General features: G+C 39.5%; 1 protein-coding gene across 8 annotated transcripts; it reads right to left on the bottom strand.

Moving 5' to 3' along the window:
- Positions 1-2: 2 nt before the first annotated feature.
- Positions 3-27,991, bottom strand: TANGO2 (transport and golgi organization 2 homolog). 8 transcript variants are annotated; one of them, XM_066200040.1, is made up of 9 exons: positions 27,970-27,991; positions 21,770-21,891; positions 17,686-17,774; positions 17,367-17,486; positions 16,251-16,365; positions 9,718-9,788; positions 8,228-8,381; positions 6,400-6,504; positions 1,783-4,606 (listed from the first exon to the last, which is right to left on the bottom strand). In XM_066200040.1, exons 2-9 carry the CDS (start codon positions 21,823-21,825, stop codon positions 4,486-4,488), a joined length of 831 nt encoding a protein of 276 aa, XP_066056137.1. In that variant the 5' UTR covers positions 21,826-21,891; positions 27,970-27,991; the 3' UTR covers positions 1,783-4,485. The 8 variants fall into 8 exon arrangements, with proteins under 8 accessions (XP_066056134.1, XP_066056137.1, XP_066056135.1 ...); XM_066200038.1 differs by lacking the exon at positions 27,970-27,991 and adding an exon at positions 27,100-27,185; XM_066200041.1 differs by lacking the exon at positions 27,970-27,991 and adding an exon at positions 27,100-27,185 and having other exon boundaries at positions 6,442-6,504.

Below are 27,991 nucleotides of genomic sequence, written 5' to 3'. Positions count from 1 at the left end.
AAACCACCCTAGCTTTCTCATTCACCTTTTTCCTGGAAGAGTGCATTCCTTTAACAGAGGCAAAAACCTCAATCATTGAATACTGATTATAATGTACCACAAGAAGAGATACTACTGGCCCCGCATATCTTCCAGTTTATTATTTAATATATCAATTAACATCTGAGAAGTGATGTGGTTTTCTCCTCTGAACGGAAGCAAGCAATGTGTTCACCCAGTCTGGCAAGTTACTGACCAAGGCTGGCTGTGTGTCAGGTGAGAAACTGATGGAAAAACTCCTGCACCACCAGAGGGAAGTTGGAAGGCACCTGACTACCTTCGCAGGCACTGTCATTCCTGGAGGCCTCAAAAAGAGCAGGATCACAAACCAAAACATCATTGTGTGTTCTGTTTTCCCCGTCCTTTCTCCACCTTCTGATCTGCATTTAGCTTTCGTTTACTTTTCTACATTTATCTTTCTAGTACTAAGACACAAAAATTTAATGTGCATCAGCAGAAATACTGCTTTTTTTTTCTCATTTGTGTTGTGTATGACATGCATTGTAATTTTTGGTTATCCTGCTTAATCTTAAAATATTTATTATTTCTCCCTCATCTGTGATCCTAAGTTCAGTGCTTATGTGTTCTGCTTTAAAAGATAAGGTAAATTTGAACATGTCAGTATGATACTGTTTTTTTCATTCAGCTTCTAAGTTCTTGATACACAATGTTACAGAGATAACTTACATATATATATGAAACATATTCAACATTTCTTCATCCTGTTCACCTTAACCTACATTTCCCAGCATGAGTCATACTAATGGGTTTTGGAATTCTCACAGTTCATGCCTCTCCAGCTGATTGCAGTACTGATTCTACTGTCACCAAGTCAAGACTATTTCCTAGATCCTGAGAAGCTATCAACAAAACTCCTCTGCAGAAAATGAATCAGATGAAGAATATCAGCCATGTCCTGTTACATCAATCTGAATGAAATAAAACTCCTAGTAGCTAATATTCCATATAAATAGGGATGCTTGCTAAGCCATAAATGTGCATTAAGTTCTACAGGCTAAAATTGAAATATAAGATACTTTAATTATTGCCTTATTACTGCTTAGCATTTCACAGATTCATTTCAAAATTACTTATTTCCTTATGATATTACAAAAACAGTGTTCCAAGTCTTACCAGTATTTTATCTCAATGATTTAGTTTGGTGTATTTCATTTGTAAGAACAAGCATCAATTAAGCTTTGAACATAGTGAGGAGCTCCAAAGAACCAACCCCCCTCTGCTCTGTTCAGGGGTGTTTTATTGAGCTACTGCAAGGGAGATGAGACAATTCCACTGCCACTGCAGGGGCCAGTACAGCACAACATCCATGCAGGCTCTACTCAGTGTAACAGGATTGTCTCAAGTCTGCCAAGGATCCGGACTTTTTCCACAATGAATTTGGATTCCCATCTTCCAGTAGCATTTTGTGAGGTTCCACTTTTCCCTCAGGAAGCACTGATTTTGCTCTTTCCTACCTTTCAAATATTTTCCAACTTCTTACCTGTATAAGACAACCAAGCAATAGCACAGAATTAGGAAACACCCACAACACGACATAAAAACCCCAGAAAAAATACAGCACTCTTAAAATGGAATTAAGTACCAGAAATGGAACTTACATTGCAGCTCCTTCATTGTTAATATGGCATTAAAGATTTTACTTCATTGTATCACACCAAGTTACAGGCAAATGAACAAAAACATTTGTGCAAAAATGCACAATCTACTAAGGTCAACAAAGACTGGTCACCAGCTTGACTTTATTCTATAGAGTCCAGTTTTGAACACACATGTAAACAACAATTATGACACAATTTCAAGCAAAAAACATAACTGAGGTTTTACATATTTTAAAATTTGTTCCACTATCACTCCAATAGAAAAAAAAATCAGGAAACAAGTATCTCTTGTAAATGTATGACTTTGAAGAGATGATATGCATAAATAAACTTAGTAAAATGACATGCAACAGTTTCCTATATACACTTTTTCCCTTTACATCCTTTAAAACTGGTATTTAAAATTCCCTTTTATTATTAAAAATACTTTTATAAAAATAAACCACTTTCTTTGTTAACTGTAGGTACACTCTCCTTTCCCCAGTGGATTCATTGCAACTCTAATTTCAACAGAGCAGATCATGCACTTCACAAATACCTTATCACTTCTATGGGCAAGCACCACTTGCTGATATCTGCACAGCAATCCTGATCCTGTTTCCACTGAAGCCAATGACAGAACTCTCACAAGCTTCCAAAGAAGTTAAAAAACCTCACTTTATTAGCTATTCTGATGTGATAAAAAACAACAACATCCAAGGTTTGGGCTCTTTCCTGTTTATTTTATTTGTCAGAAAAAGCAAATCCCAGATTTAGAATTTTTATTCAAGCATATCAAAATACATTATTATAATCCATATTTACCTCTAAGCTCTGATTTGCCTTTCTTTGCCTATATGTAAAAACTAAAAATAAATTTTCATTATTACAGGACTGCTATAAAACCTGAAGTTTATAAATACTTTTAGCATGATACTGCATGGAAGTATTTTGCTTGCCTTTATGATAATGTCTTCAAAGAGAATGTCATGTTTAACTATCCACTATTTGTAAATGGATATAAAAAAGTTTGCTATGCAAACTCTTAGAGCAAGCTACTGAGGCAGGGCTTTGTTTCTAGATGCATGTGTCAAACTTAAATTTAAGACAGCTTTAGCTACTTCTTTGCATCTAAAAATAACAGTTAACATTTTTATCTGTACAAATACAGGGTTTAAGACATCAACAAAAAATTAAAAAGGGCTAAATTGCTGCAGCTCAGAAGGACTGTCTGGAAGGCTTTGACTTCTACAGCATGTAAAACCCAACGCAACTGTTGACTGTCTTGCAATCAAGGTGGTCAAAAAGTCATTTATATAGAACTGAATCCACAACCTGTAACTAGTCATGTAAGCAGTCCTGGTGTCTAGAAGCTATTTAAATATGCAAATATAATGAAGAGATTTGGCTAAATGCTGCTTTAGCATCTCCTGACAATCACAAATCTGGGAATGGCCTTTCACAGTACTTCACCTCAACGGAAAGTCTCATTTACTGCTGCCTCCATTACACACACACACACACGTGAGAATGCCCAAACACACCAGCTTGAGTACAGAAACACAGCTGCACATCTTCCAGAGAGTATCAAAAATCTGTCTACTTTGCAATAATTAATTAAAATCAGAGGCTTGTGAAAATACAGTCAGCATACCTAAAGAAAAAAAAAATAGCGGTGATCCACTACTAACCTAATATTCAGTATTTGAAGTAAGTCAAAACAGAACAGCAATAGAAACAAAAATAGCATAGGGTTTTCAGATATCCTGGTATTACCTAGAATCTTCCATTACCTACACTGGCACTGAATAATTGAAAAAAGCATGCATTTAAATAGCTTTTTAATTCACAGGTGTTAGAACATAGGAAGTACCTCTTAATACCCAACTTTTTCAGCAATGTAAGACTGCAATAGTGTCACCTTACAACACATAGCTATTTTTACTAAAAATCTATGAGCAGTCACTCCAGGCTGTAACACATTATACCAATAAAGAAACGAAGCCAAGATTTTTTATGTACAAAACAGCCGATATATGAAAACATCTTCAACTTCTGTTTGCAAACAGGTACCTATTCCTTACCTGCTTGCTGGGGAAGAAAATAACAAACAATATTGCTAATTAGACTATCAGGAAACAGGATGTCACAGCACAAATGGTTTTATTCGGGTCAAAGAGAAGCAAGTCTGCTCCCATAGTTCTTTCAGTAAAAGTGAACAGAGATTCAACTAAATTCCCTACCTTGATTCTCAGATAAAGTTTTAGAAATAAGATCTATTGCTGTACTATATATACAAAAACAAATTTAAAGAAATCTCTGCCCTCCCCAGGCAGAACATTGCACCATGGCACTGAAAAGCTTAAATGAGACTAAAGCACTTAATACTACCAGGATAACATACATTCATTTAATGCACATTGGCATCAGCTGTACAATCTTAACAGCATATGTTGAAGGTAAAGCAAAGTTAGGTAAAACCTTCATATAGAACAATAAAAGCAGCAAGTATTTCCCCACCATTAGAACTAAAAACATGTTTAAGTCTACTTAAAACATCTTTAAAAAAATCCACACTCACAAAAAAGCAATGACTTTGTCTTGGACAAAGCAGAGTGGTATTAAATAAAATATTTCTGATTGTAAGTTGCTACTTCATGTAAAAACAGCATCTTCATCTGGTTTTCTCCAAACCGTTCATTAGCTTGATAGGGCATGCTACCAGTTTATTTAAACTTTTGCTTTCCTTGCTATTTTTAGCTTGTGGAGGCTGGCACGAAACATTTACTAGAGCTTAATGGCTTGTTCTCTCATTGCTATTATTACAAACCATTCATGTGGAAAGTTGTTAACTGTGCAGTTTGAATTCATAGGTGCTTGTTTTCCACTGGTTGACATCAGCATTGATCATGTTGCGCTCAGTGAAAGTTACACGTCCCTCGGCATCGATGAGCACGACCGTGTTTGTCCTGCAAGAGCACAAGGCACAAGGTTACACCTGGGCTCCATCATAAAAACTTCCAGGCTGCCATCCCTCATTCCAAAACGGTTTTTAACCCCTTTTTTTTTTTTTCCCTGAGCACATCATCATCACATGGGCAGGGCAGAAATCATCCTGGCCAAGTTCAAATGGGCATTTTCAGTCGGTTCTTCTGTCACTGCCTTGATTCCCTGCTGCACTTGCAGCAGCTGACACACAAATCTGCTCATTGCAAAGTATGGTAAAAGCTTAAACTTAGTGCAAAGTGCTCCATTCAGAAGGAAGTAACATAAAACTAAGTTTTCCTTCACAGCCTATATGTACCCATAAGGTTTATTCGTATCAACTGTGCTCTCTTCATTCCTCTTTCAAATCAATTGTCTATTGCGATTGAAACACTGTTAATTATTATCACAGGACAGTGATACATGAGCACAGAAAAAGGTTTCTCTCTCTAGGAACCTTCCAAAGAGGAAATTTGTTTTCATGAAAAGCAGATGCCAGTTGTGCACCTATTCCAATTTGCCTTGGGTAAGCTGTCACTTCTCTGTGAATGCTGCAGCACCCTTCCACAGAGGGATGACTGACAGTAGGAGTTTTCCACCATCCTGATCCAGTGACCTGTCACAAGTCACTTCACAGTTGTTCACTCATATAAAAAAGCACTTAATTTCCTCCAAAGAATATGTGAGGCCCAGTTAACAACCTCTATTCACTAAGCCCTGTTGCTAAGGGAAAGGTAAGTGTGAGCATGCAATTATAGCAGTAGGGAGACTTGAAATGTGTGCTAATTCACCACTAGAAGGTCAGTATTTCTACCAAGTTATCCCTTTTTCCTTTGAAATGTCTCCAATCTGTAAAGCAAGGGGAGGAAGGTGCTTTGTTACCATGTTAAGTCTTCATCATCCTATATTTAAAATGTTCTTCTAATTAATAAAAAAAACCCCACTGTAAATATTATAAATATATAATATTTATAATATATAAATATATAGAGAGATACTGAGTATCTCTCTCAGAATACCAACTTAAAATCCCTACAGCAGTGAGCACTCTCTGCTTGTCAACTCCCATCTCTACAGAGGAAATACTACGGCAGATCATGACACAGACCAATCTGACAAAAATTATTGGCAGACTTTTAGGATAGCAATTCCCTATCAGCAGCAAAAGGGTTCACCAATTTTGTCCCACTGAAGATTAAATGAAGCTTTGCATTGCATTATTCTATTCTTCTTGCAGCTTTGGTGGAACAGTCAGAGCAGAGAGTGAGAATATATCAGTAAAAACAGGAGCATCAGTTAGGGAAGAAGTGGAAATACAGGTTCTTCTGAACAAGAGCAATAGGCTTTTAATGTATGAAAATGGCAGATCTGTTTTACGATGCAGCCTCTAAGGAAAGCTCTAATTTAGCAATGCAGATGACACAATTCCTGCTCGTGGAGGAGAAATGTGTTCTGCAGCATCAAAGTCAGAGGTGCTCAGATCTGCTCTACAGTGGAGAAGCAGGAGAACTGTATTATCTTGTCTGGGACAAGTTAAAGCTGTGCCACGCTCTCCATCAAAGATGAGCCACAGTGTGAGCTTCAAATGCCCTTCAGCAGCAAATCCCAGACACTTAAATACTGACCAAGGAAATACATTACTGAATTATACCAGATCAACATCTGAACAAAAAAATTAAAGCAGTCACTATAGAATTGAAACTTACAATAGCACAATTTTGATTTGAGATATGCTTTGATCCAGTACACATCTATTTCTAGCTATGAATTTTTTTACCTTGTTCCATAATTTGGGCAACGAACACATAAAGCTGCATACTTGTTCAATATAGGACGGATGTAATCCTTCCCTTGGTCTTCAATTGCAGGGTCTGGTAGTTGACTGAAAAAAGTGGGAAAGTAGTTAAAAAAGAAAAAAAAATTCTCCAATACTAACACATTCATCCCTCTAGAATTGGAAGTAGTTCCAGGACATGCCTGAGATCACAGTGAAAGGCAGGGGTGAAGCAGAAGAGAGGGGGTAATGGACAAAAAGCCATCAGAAAGGAGTGGAATTCTATGATTAAACCACTGCACCCACTAAATTCCTGTAATATGCACACACACAGAGATCACAACGTAATATGAAACAGGATATTTTAAGAAAGTTCAAAGCTAGTGCATGCCCACATGTTCATATTTATTAAGAAAAGATCATTTAATCTTGAAGTATGATTTGGAAAGATTACAGGCTTAGTTTTAAATATTGCTTTTTGTAAGTAAATATTTCCCTTTTATAGTCAGATGGTTTCAGATGAAATCAAATGGAATTATTGAACATTAAAGGGAAGATCATCGCACTATATTATATCTTATACCTTTGTCTTTTTACTAGTAAAAAGTATAAAGTCTAACAATTTTTTAAAAAATCTTTTGGTGTGATAGCAGATGAAAAAAGCTATTAAGACAGCTTAGCAGACTTGCCAGTTCCTACTCCTTGCTCAGATATCTGAGTTCTTACGTAAAACTTCATTTTGGACCACTGAAACACGCCACATTCATGACTGCTGGCATTAAAATTCACTGTTAAGTTTGGGAAATTTGCTCTATATACCAGAAACAGCTTTGCTTCAACTCTAATCACTTCCCAGACATATAAAAGTCCAGGTAAACATGGAAGTTACCAGATGGTGAGCAATGATATGAATTTAGACCACAGCATCTCCTGTACCCTATGCCGTGTCTGCACACTGAAGTGGCATCAACTTCCTTTCCTTCTGAACATCCAGCTGATGGGCTCAGGTTCACTGTGCAATCAGTTGTGAGGGCAGAAAGCTTCCTTACATCTCAAACTTATCTCTTGGGCACTTACTCGACTGGAACTTCCTTGAGTGACCTCCTACAGCTGAATTGCACAAATGCTTCCTCACCTCCTTCCCCCACTTAGCCTGAAACAACTGCACTTTTGAGGAAGGCAGCAGGTTGTACTTTGAAGTGTTGCTTCTCCACCTTCTGTCTACACTCTGAGCAGCAATACAGCACAGTAAAAGCTACTAACACAAACCTGCTCACCACCTGTGAGGGTGCTGAGGCCTGGCAGAGGTTACCCAGAGAAGCTGTGGATGCCCCATCCCTGGAAGTGCTCAAGACCAGGTTGGATGGGTCTCTGAGCAACCTGGGCTAGCGGACAGCGTCCCTGTCCATGACAGATGTTGGCACCAGAAGATCTTTAAGGTCTTTTCCCACCCAAATCATTTTACGAACTATGTAAACAAGTGCTTTCTCTAAGTGCAGTAACCAAACACACCTGAGCCTCCAAAAAGCTGACAGCAAGCAGCTTGCACATCCCTAGTCATGTACCCATTGCCCTTACTAAGAGAAGTGCAATCTTTAAAAAAACAAGGGCACAGAGAAACCAGTGCACAGCTGATGAGCTCTAAGACTGCAGTAGCCTTAATTGTGCCTCCTGCTTAAAAATCAGTATTGTTGAAAGTCAGGCTCTGTGAGAACACTACTTTCCATTAGAATCAAGGCAAAATGCTTTTTTCTTTCAGAACAGTTTCTATATGCATTTTTTAAAATGGGTCATACTGTGTTTGAGTAAATTCCAGCTATCATGTTCTTACGGCTCTTGATTGTTCATCACTGTAAGAAGCTCCTTCACCAAATCTTCTTTGGTAAGGTCTTCACTTCTCTTGACCACTTCTGTGAAAAGCTGCTTCCCATATTGAAGCTTCTTCCATGGTGTATCCAACAAAGAATTACTCAATCCATATATTCCTACACACACACACAAAAAAAAAAGTCCAATTTAGTTGGGAAGTGCATTCTGGTGATTTCAGTTGTCATTACAGATTAAAAAAAAAAAAATTAATAAAGTGTAAGAGATTCCCCAGCTAACCTTTACCTGCAGGTGTGCCATAAACACACAAGCCCCAGTACTGAACAAGAGAATACAGCAGGCTCCCATCTTATGCTGGGCTGTGCTTAAGTACTCCCCTGCATAATGCTCAGTACTTGCTTTCAGTTGTACTCTAGTTAGTTTAAATTTCTGGTTTGCTCAACTATGAAAGCACAACAGAATTTTATTATTTCTGCAATCCAGTCTTGTCCAGTTTAGTGATATTAATCATAAATTATCTTTGCCTCTGATTTCACTTTTGAAAAACACTGCAAAGCAACACTGGATGACAAGAAGGACCTTTCTCTTCAGAGGCACCCTCTCACCACAATCCAGACAAGAGAGATTCCCAAACATCCCCTCTTCCTAAAGGCAGCCACCTACACGGGAGTCTGTTGCCTGAGCAGAGGGACCAGAACTACCTTTGGTACAGTCTGCTGATACCCAGAATTTGTGACTCAGTTTCTCATTAAAACATGGCCAGATTTAAAAAAAAAAAAAAAAAAAAAAGTCTGTATTAAAACCTGTTTTATGTTTGTAGCTGTACAAAATCTAACAGTTATTTCCAAGAATTTATGCTGTACTTCTACAATTACAATTTGCCTACTGGAGCCACACTTTGACCATTATCCTAAGTTGGCAAAGTAAAGCTCTGCCACCAACTGCTACCAACCAGCTAAACTGCTCGGAGCCTTCCATGTGTCCTGGTTCCATTTAAACAGCCCTTTGGATGATGAATTTTGGAGCACTGTTCACTGGAGCGAGCTAGCAAAGAACTAGATTTGAGATATTTTAAAATCAATCCTCCTGGTAAGGACAGATTTTTTTTTTTAACTCTGTCACTGGGGGAGCATAGTCATACTGTGACCTTCACACTGCTGGGTAAGGGGAGTTAGGGGGTCAGATCCCTCGAAAATTCCATTTCTCAAGACAAACTTCTGTCCTTCTCCCATAGTTACCTAAGCAGTATTCTGCTACTTGCACTGCAGGTGAGTACACTAACATGGCTAGAAACTTTTAATGAACTATTGATTCTTTACTGAAAGTTATTAACAAAAACTTAGATGAATTCAAGGATATTTAATAATATTTTCTTTTAAAGAATGCAAAGAAAAAGTCAGTCAGCAAAGACAATGCTTAAGTAGCTAAATTACTAGAACAATACACAGCTACATAAGAAAAAGTAATATTCAGACCTTTGTGAAGAAAACCTACCAGCATTTAGAAAAACAGGTTCTGGATCTCCTTTGTTTCCATAGTAGCAAATTACATCTCCTTTGGTGGTACTGAAAAATATAAATACAAATTTCTCCTTGAAAAGCCATCAGCTTCTATATTTGATTATGCTTTAATTTCATGCAATCTTTGAGCACAGTAAGATGCTTCTCCCACTGTTACTCCTATGATACCAGACATTGATGAGTTTTATTACTTTCCTCCTCTCAAAACACTGTATTAGCTGCACCACTATCAAGAAGTACCATTATCATTTTTAAACGTAACAGCAATAAAATTCAGTAAAACCCCTTAACTTCTGCATGAAAGTAGCAGGCTTAATGACAAAAACCTGGTTTTGATTAAGTGGGGCTTTAGTTGCCTGGGACAAGGGGCATTGGAAAACAACAGAACTGTCCATCACAGCAAGTACCCTTTTCCCCACCACCTCTTTTGAATCCTTCCTGCATTCTAAGCCACTGACTGCTGTGGGCCACTGATGGCAGAAGGGCATTTTAGGCCCATTTCCAGCAATGCTGCAGGGCATAGGTGGGTCCTTTGTGCATTTCTTGCCTGTTTTCAGATCACTGTAGTCACTGAATCTCTGTCTAACTGTAGGCACTGGCTGCAGCACTTGCTCTCTCTTGTGCACAGAGTGTAGGGAGGGTCTTGCACAAGGTTCAGAGACAGCCTCCAACACTGCAAACAACTCTTATTTGACAGAGATGGTATCAGCATATCCAAACAGCAGGGACTTAAATAGTCTCACTCATACTGACAACACAAACACCAAACCAACTGATAAGGGAAAAAAATTAGCAAGAAAGCCATCAATAAGCCTTGTGTGTCCTGTGGGAAATGGATTGCCATTAGATGGCTCACTCTCAACATCCCTCAATCAGCAGACATGGAATAGTGATTCCTAAGATCACTTCCAGTTGGTGGGATTTCTTTTGTCACACTAATCTGCCAGGACACAGCAATGAGATCTAATTCTGTATTTTCCCCAGTGAGTAACTTGCTCACAGTAACCAACAAACACATTCTGACATTGTTCAGTTTTTAATTTGTCTCCCAAGTTTCAGCTCCTCAGACAGCAGATAAACTTTTCAAATTGGAAAAAAAAAAAAACAACCCAAAAAACAAAAACCAAAACAAAAAGCCAAACACAAAACTTGCAGTTAAGATTGAATTTGGATTGAGTAGCATAAAACATAATACAGGAGAGAAGCCATTTCCAGCTCCTCATTTTTTTCCTAAGATAAAAAGGAGTATCTCTGCGCTGATGCAAATCAGAGCATATAGAATGCAATCTCATTAATGATGTACTGGAACTTAAATTGCTCTGCATAACTTAGCATCCGCTACTCAAACCTTAATAACAAGCAAAACAGTCTTGATTTAGCTGTTTATATTCTTCTTGAAAAGCCATTATGAAAGACATTCTACAGTGTCCTTTGCAAGACAGCCAAATGAAGAAGGAAATATTAATTAATTATAGAAATCAGAAGATTCAAGAAGAGGAATACAAAAAAAAAGCCCACATAAAGCAAAAATAGAACTGCCTTTCTCTGTGCACTACTCTTCCTCCTCCTGACAACAGCTCACCTTAGGTTTTTTTAGTTAAGACATCAGAAATCACACAAACTATTGTATTGGTGCATTAAATATTCTCTTTTCAAATACCTGCTGTCGAAGGTCTGTGAAGAGAGAAGATCAGAGCAATTGTTATAACCTGAAGTCTCACAAGACGGTGTTAGATGGAAAGGTGGACAAATGGCCTAAGGAAGGCCTGGAACACAGCTGTAAGACAAGGCCTGTCACAGATGAGACTGCATGGTGAGTAAGCTGGCACTGCTGACTTCCTTTAGAATGGCTTTTTACATGAAAGAATATAATCTTCCAAGATTTCTGTCACTGACAAATTCAGTAACGAGATCCCCTGGAGTTCAGCAAGAAGACAGGGAATACATACAAACTGCAGGGTCACTAATTCAGGACATCTGTATTTTATGGCATGCACACTCCCCCAGATGAGTGTTTTCACTTACCTCCACTGCAGCACTGCTGCTGCCTTCTGTCAAAGGAAGACTAAAGCCTCCCAAGAGACTTCTGAAATGGGGATACTTTCAAAATTTAGTTCACTGTGCCAGTCAGCTACTCTTTCTTTTATCATTTGGCTCTGCCTATTCCCTCCCTACTGTTTACAGGTACTCAGTACTGAACATCAAAGCACAAGCCAAGATGAAAAAAATCACTGTAAGCTTGATCACAGCAATAGCCTCAAAACCCTGGCCCACAGTCAAGATTCTCTTCCCTCCCAGCCTAACATGTATAAATACCAATTTCACTGCAGAAGAAATAAAGGCATAATTAAAGTGATGACAATAGGACCCAACAGACATACTTTTAAATCCCAGCCATAGCTGACAGCAGAAAAGAACTAAAATTATGCTCTTAGATACATCATTCTGTCAAAAAATGTAAGCAATAATAAATGTTCTAGGAAATATTCTAGGCAGCACAAATCTCAGTAGTAATAGAAGCTTCACAGAAACATGAAAGCCATACAGAGTTTGCCACAATCACTTCTTAATGCTGATGAAACATAAGCCAGGTCCTTCTGCACTCCTGCCCTGCTTCAGCTTCAAGGTGGCACCAAGTGATGTCCAACAAAAACTCAGAAAGAAAGCAAAAGGAAAAAAGTAGTGAGGCAGTAAAGTTGCACAGAGTATGGTTTATCACCAAGTGATCACTCCCCTGGGCACTGAGCTCTACTCTGCTACAGACAAGGGCATTGGCTTGTTTTATGAATAATCTGCGCATGTATTTTTTCAGCAAGGACAAAAGATGAAACTGGCAGCAACACTGAAATGCTGTACAGTAGTTTCCAATAAGTAGTATGGTTCACAGATTCATTTTCTTTTCTTCAATGTTCATAAGCCGATCAGATAACTCTTTCTGTTCTGAAGCTAAAAATAAACAAGTAAACACCAAACCACCAACTATAAAGCCCAAACATGTACCACCTACTGTCAAATAAAATGGTGAAAAGAATTCTGCTGGATACTCACAGCATACAAAGTCTGCCTTAAAACACTACTGGGATTTTGTTCTCAGTGTTTAAACATTTCTTTGGGGCTGTCCTAATATTTTGGGCCAGGCAAAAGCTGACACCAGAGGAAAGAGATAAAATAAAGGTTTTCAGAAGCATTTTTCTTTCTTTTGACATTGGACTGTCCATCCATCCACTGTAAATGACTAAAGATCTATGCAGAAATACCTCATTTTCATGAGGGAGCCACAAGAAGCAAGACACTGCAAAAGGTGATACTGAATTAGGATAGTGCATGAGGAGAAAAGGAAATGAGTTTACAGAGCAATCCCAGGGACCTGACCATCCATGTTCTTTTGACACCAGCACTCTGACCATATCTCACTCTGAAAACGCAATCTCTGGAGAGCAATCAAACCCTTCCCACTCAGCCAGGTCACGGTAACCATGCTACAGAGAGCCTGCAGGTGATGGTACAGTTTACTACACTCTCCCTGCAGGGACTGAAAACTGGCTGTGACAGGGGAGAGCACAAAAAACTCACCCAAAAGGCATTTTTCTGTAATCCCCTCCAGCTGACTTGTTTGTAAGGGACAATTTGTCTATTCATCATGGAGGAAGTGATTCACTCCTGTTACACAGGGATCTTACTGCACATAAACTCTGTGGGTTCTAACTGACAGCCTGTCAGAGACTCTACACTTGCTGGGTGGGTGACAAGAAGCTGCCAATTTGTCCTTCAGGGCACTCTGTATTACACACTTGGCAGTAAGGGAACACAAGGAAGAGAGATGCTGCCACAACAGCCCTGACACAAGTTTGACATACCCGTGAAAGCCTAAGTAGGTGTAGCAGGAGATTTGTTGGACATAGACACAGGTTTCCCCAGGGCAGAAAAGATGTCCTGATCATCAACAAAAGCAGCTCACTGCCTTCAGGTACTATCACAAATGGAGAAGGAAGGAAAACTCCTTTGAATATCAAGCAGATGTTTACTTAGAGAGCAGTCCAGCCTCTGATAACCTTGTTCCTTTCTAATCAGACCTACAGACAGTCAAAATGAAAGGAGTGGCAATGCTGCCTTCCTGGAAGCCAATTTTGCAGCTGCACAAGATTCCAAACAGACACTGTTTGCCACATGCTATAATTCAACATAAAAGTATGTTTAGCGTAATTGAATAAATATTCATGACTCTCATACTCAGCAGGTACACCCAAGATGATAAACTGAAAAATCAGAAAAATAAAAGTACTAAGTAATTTTCTTAAAACAAGGAATCAATAGGGTTTAAAGTGACATAAAGAGATGCCACAGAGTAAATAGATTATTACACTAAAAGTGTCAAAACCCATGCATGTTAAAAATAAGAGTCACACCAAGCTGTGGAAATAAAAAATGAGATTTTGCAGCCTGTATAGTTGTTTCCAGCTCCTCTTCTTGTATTACCGCACCTGTCATTTAGCATACTGTCACCATAATCACACAGAGAGAAGATAAAATTTCTTTTTCTGAAATGTCTACCTGAAGATTCAAATGTAAATTTCTCTAAACGTGCTGCTTACACTCAGCAGGATGATGTGCTCAGGTACACCCCTCTGCACCAGTTCTTCATTTAAACTTTCAATCTGAGTTTCCCCTCCATTTCACACACTCTAAACAGAACCAATCACTATTTGTTACACTATAGAAAAACATGTTAAGAATGGTCCTCAATCTTTGTTTTGAACAGTAACATGGCCCAACAAAATAGCATCAACTACAGTAACATTTTCTATTTCCACAGAGAAGTAGCTCCCATTCATATATCACATTTTTCTCTGTAGTAATTCTAATCTCCTAAAATTACAAGTTTACAAATCTTATTGAAATTGCTGTGGATCATTAGCTTGCCAAGAATTTCATTTCATCAGAGTGTCCAAGGCTAAGGACATGTCAAAATTGAGAAGTTAATCAACACACACAGCTCTTAGAGTGATACTCAACAAGGAATTATGACCTGTATCACCACGGAAAGACTATTCAATTGAGCATACAACTCTCTATCAGCCCAGCATGGAGGAACAAACAAACCAGCACAGGAATGATTGCCTTAAATAACATCAATCAACTACTTTAATATTGTCATATCAGCAGCCATTACGACTATTCTATTTACCTACATTAAAATGAAGAAACTGAAACTTACTTATTGCTAGATCACACCTTGAATATGATCTTTGCTTGAAAACATCTATTTCTGCTGCCTTTCAGTTAAAAATAGCCTTCTAATTTATGCAACCTAGCACACAGCTGCATACAGCAGAAAGGTCAGAAAGTCAAATCCTCTGACCACGGTAAAAATTAATTTAGGCAACTGAAAAATTTTGGGAAGTCTCTGGTAAGACAATGAACTTTATAAAGTAGAGAATAAAAAGACCAAAAAGCATCAAACCCTCCAACTGCCTGGCTATCTTCTGGATTGAATTTCTGGAAACATAACCTATGTGTTTATTTCTAAGCAGGTACACCAACTCACGGCATCTACACAGAACTGACTGATAAGTCTGAGCCACCAGCTGAAGGTGGTCTAATACAGAAAGTGAAAAATGGTAAACACAACACCAGTTAGTGAGAGGGTGCTAGAATGACTTGCACAGAAAACACTAAACACTCTGGCCTTCTGCTTCAAGTGTATTCCCAGAAGCATGCAGAAAAGCTGAGTGGGAGAAGGCCCTGCACCATCAGGTTGTCTAATAAGATTAACACTGCTGCACCAAGTGTGCCAAAGCAGCAGTGTGCTCCTGGCAGTTTAGATGTGCTCCTGGCCATGCAGTGGGCATTCAGCTGGGAACTGACACAGGGTCTGGAGATGCCTCAGCCCTGGATTTCTATTCTTCTCCATCAGACAGAATGCAAAGGAAAATCAGCAGATCTACTTGCACAAGGATTGTGCCAACAACACTGATTATAATCAAGCATCCAACATCCTTTCTCAGCTACAGAAATTTTAAGTTAATGTTTATTTGCCTTGTGCTGATTTTTAATGTTTCAGGTAAGATTAATGACACAGACACTCTGACAGGAATAATAGCTTGAAAGCTTTCAGCTGTTCTAAGCCTGCTGCAGCATGTCAACTCTCAGAGAAAAAAGGTGTCTGAGAAATTATGAGCCAAGGTTTTGTTTTCTCCAAATACAAGCCCCAGAGCCTCCAGGGTAAAGGCTGGCTGCAGCCTATCAGAGAGTCGGAGTAACTTTTGTGGGAAGCAATGGTTAGAACACAAGCTAGCCCTCCAGTGTTTTAAAGATAAAAAAAATAACAAGGGAAAGGAAGACTACAAAAAAAATTAGGGTCATGCCAATTAGCAAAAAACATGAGTTCTAACTTTAGTTTATGACAGGCTTTTGTACTGTTACACTTCGGTGCTATGACTTGTATGTACAGCACTGTTATTATCTTTCTCCCTCTGATATTTGAACTGTGATGTTTTGTGGACTTACTTCAAGTCAGCTGCTAATAAATTAAATCCATTGTAAAGATGTCCCTCTACTGAAACTTTCTTCAAGTAAGAGTAGCTGTCCAGATCTGCAGTCAAGAAGTTTGTTACAAGAGCACCTAAGAAAGAGAAGTACATAGAGCAACTTGTATGTGTGTGCTCACTATTCTGACAGGCCTGCTAAAATAAACAGAAAGATAAAGATTCCTGTTGCCATCAGGCTGTAACAGTGGAAGAAAACCCCAAACCACAAAATCAACCCAAATAAGGAACCAACCTCTATAAGTGTTACATCATTGTCACATGTTCGTGTGAAGAGCTTGACTTTTACTCTGAAGAACTCAGTCAAAAGCTCTTGGTAAAAATTCTAAGAATTCACATTTACTAACTACTCTGGACTGAATGGACCTTTCCTCTTCTCCCACCTTAAAATTCTTTCTTGTCTTGGTTCACTTCCCTGATATATGACCCTAAAATGAAATATAAATGACATGGTTCGTTTGTTTCTCTGTAAAACGTGTTTTGTCATTGCAATATATTCCCAATCCAGTACCACATGACAGTTACAAACAGACCTGTTTTTACTTTAAAACACCCCACAGATGTGCTGTTTTGAGCATCCTCTTTGAAAGAGGGTTTTTCCTATTATTTCTGCTCCTCTGATTTATGAGTGGGGAAGGAGAATTTTTTCGGCTACCTCCAGCATAATCCAAGTTGCATTCCCTGACACAGGTGTTTGAATACAAATATACACTCAAGAAAGTTGACTGTAACCTAAAACTAGCTCAATGCTTGCTTAATTTTTCTGCCTGTTAATTAGAATTACTTTCCAAAGGAGATGGTGCTGCTGCATTTCTTGTATGAATGTGACTTCAGGCTCTAGGCACTACCCCTTGTTTTACTTATGCCTGCTTGATCAAAAAATCATTATCCAAGTCAAGTTCCTCACATATATCCCCAAACTCATCAGTTCAAAAACTTTGTTTACAGCATGTAAACATTCTATTTGTCCATAAAGCTGTGTTAAGACAATTAATATTGTAATCATCACTATTTTACTGGAACATCAGGACTCTTTTGTCCACTTCCTTTCTCGTTTTTTATTTCAACTCCTCCATACCTCTTCCTTTTGCATTTTTATCAATCTTTGGCTGCATATAGTTTGTCAGGGCTGCCATCTTGCCTTTCTTACTGATTCCCAGCCATGTCCCTCCTTCTTTTCCCTCCTCCATATCCAGACCTAATGGAATAAGTAAGAGTTAGGTTATTAAATACAGTAAAATTAAAAAACGCTTCAAACTTACAACATGTTTTCTTTAGATGTATAAGAAGAAAATTTCTTATTAGAAAGGCAACACCACCACCCTAATAATAAAATCCAGGTCATGATTCCCTCATAAATTATATTAAAACCACTCCAAACAGCAAGACATACATACCACTAAGGATCTCATTGCTGCTGTCCCAAAATTCGGCCGATTTGGATGGTCTGTGGTAAAATTCATCCCTATTAGCTGCTAGAATAAGCCTGTAGAACCCAAGAGGAAAAAAGACACTATCACTCACAAATTGAAACTTCGCAGAACAGGCAGGGGCAGAATCCAATTTTTTCCAGAGCATTAATTCATTTCAAGCATGAAACCATCCTTTATCTCCCATCTCACCTTTACCACTCAGTGTAAAGTTCGACTGACATCTGACAGCAGCCTTGTCTCTCACTGTCATGAGACACTCAGCAAGTCCATCTTGTTGAGTGATTGAGGCAACTGGTGTCTTTAAAAAATAATACTTACAATAGAAGACACTGAATTAAGATCGCATAAATAACTTTAAGATTCCTCACCACAAAGTTACAGCTTAATTAAAGAAAATTATTATTATTTTGAAATTTTCAAAGTGTTTTTCATTGGTAGAACATCCTCACGTGAGGAGCAGGTAATGGATTCGGCTGATCCAAGCAGAGGTAAAAGACAACTGTGACCCCAGGCAAGGCCTGTGTGGAGGCTCAGGGCAGCTCCCAAAGTCCTGCTCATCAGTACCCACAACATCACGTGCCTTTATTTCAACTGCGAGACAGTCAACGCTCCCCCTTCTCTCCAGCTATGTTGCTTAATTTAATTTTAATGAAATGCCATCTTTCAAAAACCTGCAGATTTTCTTAACCAGTTTTCCATAACCTCAGTATCTTCTTCACTGTCAATTCCCCCTACCAGCTGCAACTCAATTACATCTGCACAGCAGAAGACAAGTTTGCTACTGGAAACTGAAGACAGGCCATACAATTTTAATTCTAATCTTTAGCTACAACACACGAGAATCAATTCCAATGACATCTCATTACTTTGTTCAGCATTCAGATGTACTTACATTTTCTGCAGGTTTCTGAACTTTCCTGCAAATTCATCTCCTCCCTAATGCAGTGTTTTAAAAGTGAACGGCAAGGTACAAGTTGCACATTAGAAATACTACAGAAAAAGAATCATAATCAACCATATAGAAACTAGAAAAACCTGTCAATGGCATCCTTTCTGTAAGGTAAGTGCTTAGTATTTTGCCCAACAAAGGTAACATCTGTTGGAAAGCAAACTGTATGCACATTTTTATCTTTCCAATGCAAAAACAATATTGTTCCTTTCAAACTTACATAATTTTTCTTCTTCTAGCTGATTCTAGCCTTTGAGCAATAGGCTTTCTCCTGGTTTACCAAACTTCTGTCATCTTACTTCAACATACTCCCATTAACAGGATGCAGCCTCCTTTCACAGATTTTTATTTAAATGAATATCTCCACTGTTAAAAAATAGTTTGCCTGAAGTGCACTTCTCATCTCCTGAAGCTTCAATTATACTTTGCCTTTGATAATTCTTGACATGAAACTACGGTTTGTTTATAGTATCTAAATACTAAAAATAAGTGAAGTCTTTCTTGTGTGATTGAATATTCCCCATCTCAAGTTTAATGCAGACCCCTAAATTTAGCACAAGGCTAGTATGCAAGAGCATAATAATAAAAATATCTTTATTTTGTCTTTTATGAAATATACTTATAGTGAAAAGGAGCAATATTAAGTGACCCTCACCTTCTAATATATTGCAAAAAGCCTATTCAGCTATTTTTATAGCTGAAATAATTCAACTGTATTAGGATTTACATATTAAGATTCATTTTAATATCGAGAGAAATGAAAACATGAGAAATCATTCCATTAAAGCAATTTCCTACAGTGCAATTCAGCTCCAGAAAGGAGCCTGTGATAATAGCTTTGAAGCTTGAAACACTTATTTATTTCTAAGATGCACATAGTACTATTGAGAAAGATGTAAAGGCAGCATATTACCTCTGACAATAATAATGGGCTATAGTAAAGTGCTTGTTACACTGCACTAAACTTTACCATAAATAGGCCTCAAGAGAGAAAACACAACAAGTTGCAAAGGTACAGGCAGATGGATTTGTTAGTGTGTCACAAGGGTGAGCTCTTTGCTTCATTAGGTGCTCAAGAAAATTGACCAATATATTGGTCTAGAAGCCAGAGTCTACCTGGATGGAAAATTCTCCCGAGTGTTACAGAGAACAAGCTTTAGCTTGGCCATTTTCTTCTAGCCAGCAAACTCAGTCAATGACAAGCTGTTTGTCTTTTCAACTTTTAATGCCTATTACTGACACTTCCTTTCAGTTAGAGCTGCAAAGGAGAGAACAGTAAGGAAGGTTTAACTGCCTGCTTTGTGATGGACAGAGAAATTAGTGTCTGCAGGTACAGGAATCCCATTTTCATTGGGAAAACTGTTCCAAGACCTCACCATGAAATAAACAGAGCTACAGCACAGTGATGCTTGAACTGTCAAGAAAAATTACCCTTAGCAAGGACTTGTAGAGAGATGTCTCACTTGGTCCAATGGCTATAATACTGCTTGGAATTAGGAGGGCTGGGCACCACTCCCAGCTGATACTCAGACATGAGACTCAGCCCTTCAGAAAGCTGAGGCAAGGGTGAAAAAAACATAGGAACTATTAAAAAAGAAAGAACTTCAACATTCTCCTGAATAAAGAAAAGCAAAAATGTTTAGTTAAGATGTGTTCAGGAAAAAAAAAAGGACTAAAGTTATGTTATCTGATGCTAAAATCTGACACCAAGAACAATGTGGCCTAGCATTTATCAGCCAAACAGGTAGCTCAGAGTGATTTATTTAAGGTATAGAGCAAGGCACTGCTTAACAAAAGATAGAGAGAAAGTTAAATACAATTAAATACTCCTGAATTTGGGCCAAACATCTCAAAAGTGTTGTGCTATTCTGACACTGACAGCAAGCTGTTTTCTGATATAAATTAATACTTTCAATCTTGATGCAATTTTTTATAGCAAGCAAACTACTCTAAGTTCTACTTTTAAATATTGATCATGGCAAAAAGTTCACTTGGCAAGCAACTGCAGTTTACATCCAAAGGATTTTCCCAAGAGGCATCAAATTGATGAATCTGTCTTTCCCTAACTACTAACACAAAGCAAGTCAGACCAAATAAATGGATATATTAATTCAGCACCAGTCACATCATAAACAAAATCCCTTTTAAGGCAGGCTGCAGATGCAGAAAGGAATGCACCCTGTGGACAATTGAGGTTTCGGTTCTCGTTTCCTCTCTTTCTATAGAATGGCATCTGCTTCTTAATACAAGAGGACAGGAAAACAAGTCAGTGAAAGGCACAATTTACTGAGCAGACTGATGGTTTCTGGATGAATACCAGTACTTGCACCCTACAAAACAATATGGAACCCATACAGTATATATGAATACACAAAGCAATAAACCTTCATAGTTCGAAGTGCTATCTTTTTATAACACGCTCAGTGTACTCAAAGATACTGATGTTGGATATGAAATTTAAAAATGACAGGCTACAATGAGAGAGAAAGTGATTACAGGATGTTTAATATTTTGGAAACTCACCCTATGACATCAAGAAATTCTTACAAACTTACCTAGAAGCCTGCAAGCTTGTTTTTTCTTCGGTTTTTGGCTAAACATTGCATACACATGACTTAGTTTACTGCCTACAGTTTTAATTGCAAGCAGATTTTGGGGGAGGGGAAAGGCTAGGACACTTATTAGAAGTTCCTTGGTTGCAAGCAGGAAGCCCTAAATGTATCTACCACACTGAAAGCAGGGGACAGCTACAACTGTGATGCCCAACAAACAGGACTCTCCTTAGTTTAAATAATAAACTAGAAGGCAGGACTTCCAAACACTGGAGTACAATATTTAAAGGACATACACAGCACATGACAGATCACCAGCAAAAGGCCCACGATTACAAAGCTCAAGACTCCTGACATAGTCTAAAACCAAAGGGTCGTAAAAACGCTGCAGGAACTCCTCCAATGGGGAAAGCCATGAAGTTAAACACTATAAAAGGACAATTGAACACATAATACTGATTTGAGTTTGTAATTCACACACTGGCTACAAAAAGGAATTGTGTAAAATATTACAGGAGCAAGTCTGCTTTAATTGGAACCACCTTACCTGTATGCATTTTTTGAAACGGGTCGTGGGTCAAATTTGAATAGAAGGATGCACATTGAAGAACTGATGTTTAATTCTTGTTTCTTCCACAAAGGCTCAATGCAAGGTCATTCTGTAATAGCCTAAAATGTAAATAAAGATTATCTATCACACTGCAAATTATAAAAAGAGAAACTTGTTGCTGTGCTGAAGCTTAAGGATTGCAACGTACTGACTAATAGCGCATAATACAAATACATAAATAGAAGTTCCAAAACAGGATAGTTCTAAAGACTGGTTTACTAACCAAATTCTTAGGGTAGTTCTTTCAAAGTTTTGCCGGGCTAGTTCAGATTTTTAGGGAAAAAAGCCTGCATCAGGAAAATATTGACAAAATCTAGAATACTAGCAATACATGAAAAAAAGACTGTTATGCAATTTTCTGCTCATTACCAATAAAGTACCTTCACTTTTTTTCCTTCTCTTAAGTAAGGCAAAATGCTTCTGTTAGAATAAAATAGAAAAAAGAGAAAATAAGACTCAAACTGTTGCAGAAGCCAGAAAAAGCCTCATTAAAGACACTCACAGACCTGCAAATAAAGTATAATTTAGGCCAAGATATTATCAATGCCCAGGAGAAATTATTATTGTTTCACATTGGATAAAAGATCAACTACAAATAGAAATACATTGAACATTTTGTATCTAGAGTTTACATTTTGATGAGGAGTTTCCAGCCCTTGTGCTACATTTAAAATTTTGGCCATGCAGATGGAATGACAAATGTGCTTTCCATTTCAAACCAACAAAACAGCTTTCAAATACTTTGTGTTGTCCAATTAACATTTTTCTGGTAATAAAACTGCAATCTGATCTTTACTTTTTGTGCCTGCTCAAACAATTATTGGAGTGTTACCACCCAATGACACACAACCATTTTTTACTGCCACTGAGAGCTTTGGCCATGCAAAGGCTTTCAAAGTAAGCCAAGGGAAGAGGGAGGCAGAATTCAACACCACAACTGTAAGGCCATCTGAGCAACCCAATGACTGAAAAAGCTTCTGTACAAAAAGCAAGATTAACGGTACTTTCAAGATATGTAGAAAGTGTCTCTCTTGCTCTTTAATTTCTATGTAATTTGTCATAAGAGATATTAAGAAATGGATCGTCATGACAACATTCACACTACCAGAAACAGACCTGCAAGTGCACCATTAATACAGACTTTTTGTAATTAACATTTGTCCGTAGCTGCGGGCTCCTGTTAAGTCACAGTTCAGCACTACAGCCAGCCTGCTGTTGTTGTCATAGCACAACAAGTTCACTCTTGCGACCCAATATCCTGCAAGGAGACTCTTCTGCTGCAGGACATGAAGTAACTCAAAAAAAGGTGCAACAGTCCTGGCACGCTTGACAAGAAAATTAGTGCACAGAAGTGTGTGTGTGTGTCTGTATACACAAAAATATACCTCCAAGTATTTTAAATTCTGTTAGCTGACAAAAGGAATTTCCCTCCCAAGTTGACTCATAATCTATGAGCTAAGAGCAGCAATAGCAGAGCTATCCCAACCATTTTCTGTTTCACAGGTTGCACAATAAGGCACTGAAAACTGAATTAAATCACACTCTTGGTCTTCTTTGCCTCTATCAAGTCAATCCCAAAATAACTGCCTCAGAAATTCATCATAAAATGAAGAGGCAGTCTTGAATTTTGGCTAACTGATTTACTAGCCAGGTCTTTAAAAAGACCCATAGCCAGCTTTATAGAGAAAATCTAAGCACTTTTGAGAAGGTGACATGCCCCTTCTTGGACTCCTATTGCTGAATTTTCAGTAGACTGGTGGAGCAATCATACTGCACTTGAACTACCAGTATTGGAAGACTTGGATCTTCTCCACACAGACTATTTCAGAAGCAACACTCACAGCTGAGAACACCTTCAAATCTATGGGTTTAGAGGTTCCCCTCTACAGCACTGCTGTGAGTATGCTGGGCAATCCTTAAAACTCTTTTTTTTTTTGGCAAAGTGCAAAGAAACTCACTTGGTGAAAGCAGGGATACAAAATAGAATTTTAATGACAACTATCACTGAGTACTCTTGCTGACTACGGATATATGGCTACGAGGATTCATCAGGTGCCCTGCCAGATAATTAAATGGATTACTTGATAAAAAATTGTTTGCAGTTAATCACTCATAAGACCACTATTTTAATAAAGAGGTTTCAGGCTCCATTAGCTGATTTATTGAGTTCCCTTCAAACAATCAAGTAGGTCCAGCTGTTCATGCAGAATTACTAGCCAGCATAAAACTGCCAGTCAGAAAAGAGCTGGAAAATAAGTGTGCAATACTCATCACAGTTATCTAGAAAGACAAATATTTTGAACACTTCAGTACCTTTCTAGAATCCCCAGGCATTATTATTAGGTACTACTGCTTTGACAGAACCTGTTTTGTCACCCCATCAACCCTGCTTGATGTTATTACAGTTCTTTAAGTTACATTTATGCTTTTATTAACTCCAAATACCAAACCAGCATTTTTTATCTCGGGCTCCACCTGCCAGCTTTGAGACAAGCATAAATGTTTATAGGTCCTATATAAACAGTTCAACTTTTTTTTTTTTTTTTTTTAAGACAGAAGTGTTTAGGCCAGATAAAACAGAGCTACCCCTTAAAACAGCAGAAACACTTAACTGGCAAAGGAGGCAAGTAATGTATTTTGGAACCTTCTTTGATCAAAGCTGACATTGCACTTGCAACACCTGTTGTGGGTATTACCCTTAAATTCTTAAATAGAAGCATACTGTAAGTCAGACTCAAATTTGAATATTCTGAAATTTATGATAATTAACAAAACACTAAGAGGAAAAAAAACTGAAGAGAGGCTGTCATAGGTATGGTAAGTACATAAACATTCAATCAAAAACTCCATGCAGGTGCCATTCTCTTGAGCTGAAAACCTGGTGCTGCAGCTACAGGGATGAGATGAGCACACTGCACAGAGCTGGAGCTGCAAAGCAGATGTGCAGCACTCAGCCTCCTCCTCACTCAGCTGAGCCCCCACAGACCAAGGAGAGGAGAAGGTGAAAAAGATTAGGCCACCACTGACTTCCACTTGCAACTTGATCCTACAGCAACTCCAAAGCTAGATCAAAAGCTGAATTCTGAGCTCCATTTCTGCAGAAAATCTGTCTTCAGAACCATCCTTAGAGATGCAGGAGGTGCCATAGTTTAAGGAGTTCAAATAGAAAAGGCTAAGTTGTGGTACAACACTTGTTTTCTGATTTTCTTTTTGAGAATACAAGCCAGAATATACACACTAAGCAAAGTGGCAAGGTCTGCAGGAAGGGGGAAGAAATCCTCTGCTCTAGATTGGAGACAGTGAAGACTTCTCGCTGGATAATGAGCTTTTATAAATTCTAGTTTGCTTATTGCTAGTCAATAAGACAACAGTTACCAAGGATGACATGATAGCAACAATCTCTTATTTCTGTAATGTTTCTAGTTTGCTGTCCAACTTATGCCTAATACACTCAAACCAGCTTGATGAGAACCACAAACATCCTGTAATTAAGCGTTCTGCTCCAAATGGCACCACTAATTTGGAAATGACATTAAAGTAACGAACATTCTTGTTCTGTGCTACAGTACTCTGTTAGACAGCACAGTGTGTTGTTTTGCTCATTTGAAGGATCTGTTAAAAGCCTGAGTGGATACATGCCAGCATAAGGTAGCAGTTAGAGGGACTTTTCAAGAGACTCAAACATGATAGATTGTGTATGTTCCTTTCATGGGGTTCTACCATCATTTGGTTGATTAGAAGCAATCAGTTCACAATTTGGCATAAAACTATTTTACACTAAAGAACTCCCAGTAGCAGGCTTTGAAAAATGAAGCCATTTGTTATGTATTTCGTATTCACAAATGAAGCATCATAAATAACATCTGTCAGTTACCACAGCGATCTGAATTGCTTCTCAACTGATCCAAAACTATTGTTTAGGTGCAGTCTAAAACACGGCTAAAAAACATTATTCACTGGAATCTGCTAGTTTTATGTACTACAACAATAACGTGGTCAGCAGATTACAGAACTATTTTACTGTCTCTTTTGAGTATGTCCAAATGAAACTGAGCCCTACAGTCCTCAAATGCCCATAGAAGGGCCTTAAAATTGGATGTATTTTCTTGCACTACGGAAATGAGATTTTTTTTAACAGTAAATTTTAAAATCATCAAAAATAAGAGATGCTTGATTAGTTCTTAAAAATAATCTTTTTTTTTTTTTCCCGTCAAAGTGTCTCATGGCTGCATTTTAGAAGCATTTTACTGTTTTGTTTTTGCACTTCCCTTGTGTACCACATGCTCCACTGTAGCAATGCGAATAACTAAAGATGAAGTGGAATAGATGGAGCTGTAATTTGATGACTTCCAGGTTGCTCCCCATGAAGAGCATTCCTAAGTAACCCAGGCTTTGTACCCTATCAAGGTGAAGAGTCAGTCTTCCCTGCAAGAGACAGCAATACAAAAGTACAACACTTATGAAACACAGAAAATAACATGTAAGGTGAACGGCATTCCCAAGTTTAATGGGCTAATTTTATTTACAGCTGCTTAATTTCTCTCTGACGTTTTCCTAGATTAGGTCCACTATACAGCTCCCATGAGGAACAAACGCCAGTAAACAAAACCTTTCACCACATCACGTTTTAGAAACATTTCCAAGAATGGAGTAAAACAGCCTCTGCCCCAGTTTCTCAAGAGCACAAGTTTCTCCTCAGGCACGGATCTTTAGACCCAGAGCCTTTTGCAAGGCCGGTTCCTTAGTTAAAAGCTGTATTTTTAGCTTGTACATTTCTTAGGTTTTCTTCAGGAAGGAACCACCAAAAGACATGAGTTGTTTTCATCTGTGACTATTTCTTGACCTTAAAGGGTCACCACAGATTAAAACTTAATTAAAAAATCACTTTATTACTCCGGTACACTTACAATTACTCCTGCACGTGACGCAAGCACCAACCAGCCACCACCTACGCGGGAATGAAAGGCCATCGCATAACCAAGGGAAAACAGGTGTGAACTGACACCTGAAAATATCCCCAGAGGTGCCGCCGGATAAATTTAGGATAAAAACCTTAAGCAAATGGCGCTCAGGGGCAGCACCTTCCCGGGCGGGGAGGGCCGGAGCCGCGGCAGTGGCCAGGAACGGCACACACGGCCCCCAAACCAGGAGCCCGGCAGCTCGCGGCTGCTGGCGGCAGCTGAGGCTCTCCCGGGCCGTGCGGGAGCCCGCCCCGCAGGCACGGTGACCCCCGGCCCCTCAGTCCCTCCCCGGCCTCCCGCACTCACCCACGGCCGCCGCACCGCGCGTCCCCCGCGCCGCTTCCGGAGGGCGGCCGGCCCGGCCAGCACCGCCCCTCCGGGGGCCGGGCCCGGCGGCTCCTCCCGCGGGCGGTGCCGGCACCGGCCCCTTCCCCGGGCCGGGGCCGCGTCCCGCCGGCACCGACACCGGCACCAGCCCCTTCCCCGTGCCCCGGGCCGGGCCGCGTCCCGCGGGCACCGACACCGGCACCGGCCCCTTCCCCTTCCCCGTGCCCCGGGCCGGGCCGCGTCCCGCGGGCACCGACACCGACACCGGCACCGGCCCCTTCCCCGTGCCCCGGGCCGGGCCGCGTCCCACCGGCACCGACACCTTCCCCGTGCCCCGGGCCGGGCCGCGTCCCACCGACACCGGCCCCTTCCCCGTGCCCCGGGCCGGGGCCGCGTCCCACCGACACCGGCCCCTTCCCCGTGCCCCCGCCCGTGTCCCGCGGGCCCTGCACCCCCGGGGTGTGTGCGAGGGGCCGGTGCGACACCGCCCGGCAGCCCCCAGCGCACTGGGGAGTCCTGGTGCATGAGCTGCTTCTGGGCTGCCTCAGCCTGCTGCCGGCATGTCTGGTTTCGAGCTGAGACGAGAAATGCGGGCAGTAGAATTATTTTTTTTTTCACTGTTTAGGGTAGTCAGGCATTGGAACAGATTGCCCAGGGAGGTGGCAGAGCCGCCATCCTTGGAGGTGTTTAAGATCTGGTAATATGGTTTAGTGGTTTATAGAAGTTACAGTGGTAATTAAGTTGGAGTTCATGATCTTAAAGGTCTCTTCTCACCTTGCCGATTCTCTGATTCTATGAAGGTGTGAAATAATAAAATTGCATGCCTGATCTGAGCTTCACAGCACTCACACGTGTGAGGACAGATGCACCC

The sequence above is a fragment of the Chamaea fasciata genome, unplaced genomic scaffold, assembly GCF_029207755.1.
Source record: "Chamaea fasciata isolate MVZ Bird 193981 ecotype frontalis unplaced genomic scaffold, bChaFas1.0.hap1 SCAF_18, whole genome shotgun sequence".
NCBI classification, from domain to species: domain Eukaryota; kingdom Metazoa; phylum Chordata; class Aves; order Passeriformes; family Sylviidae; genus Chamaea; species Chamaea fasciata.
This window is presented reverse-complemented; position numbering and strand designations above follow the sequence as displayed.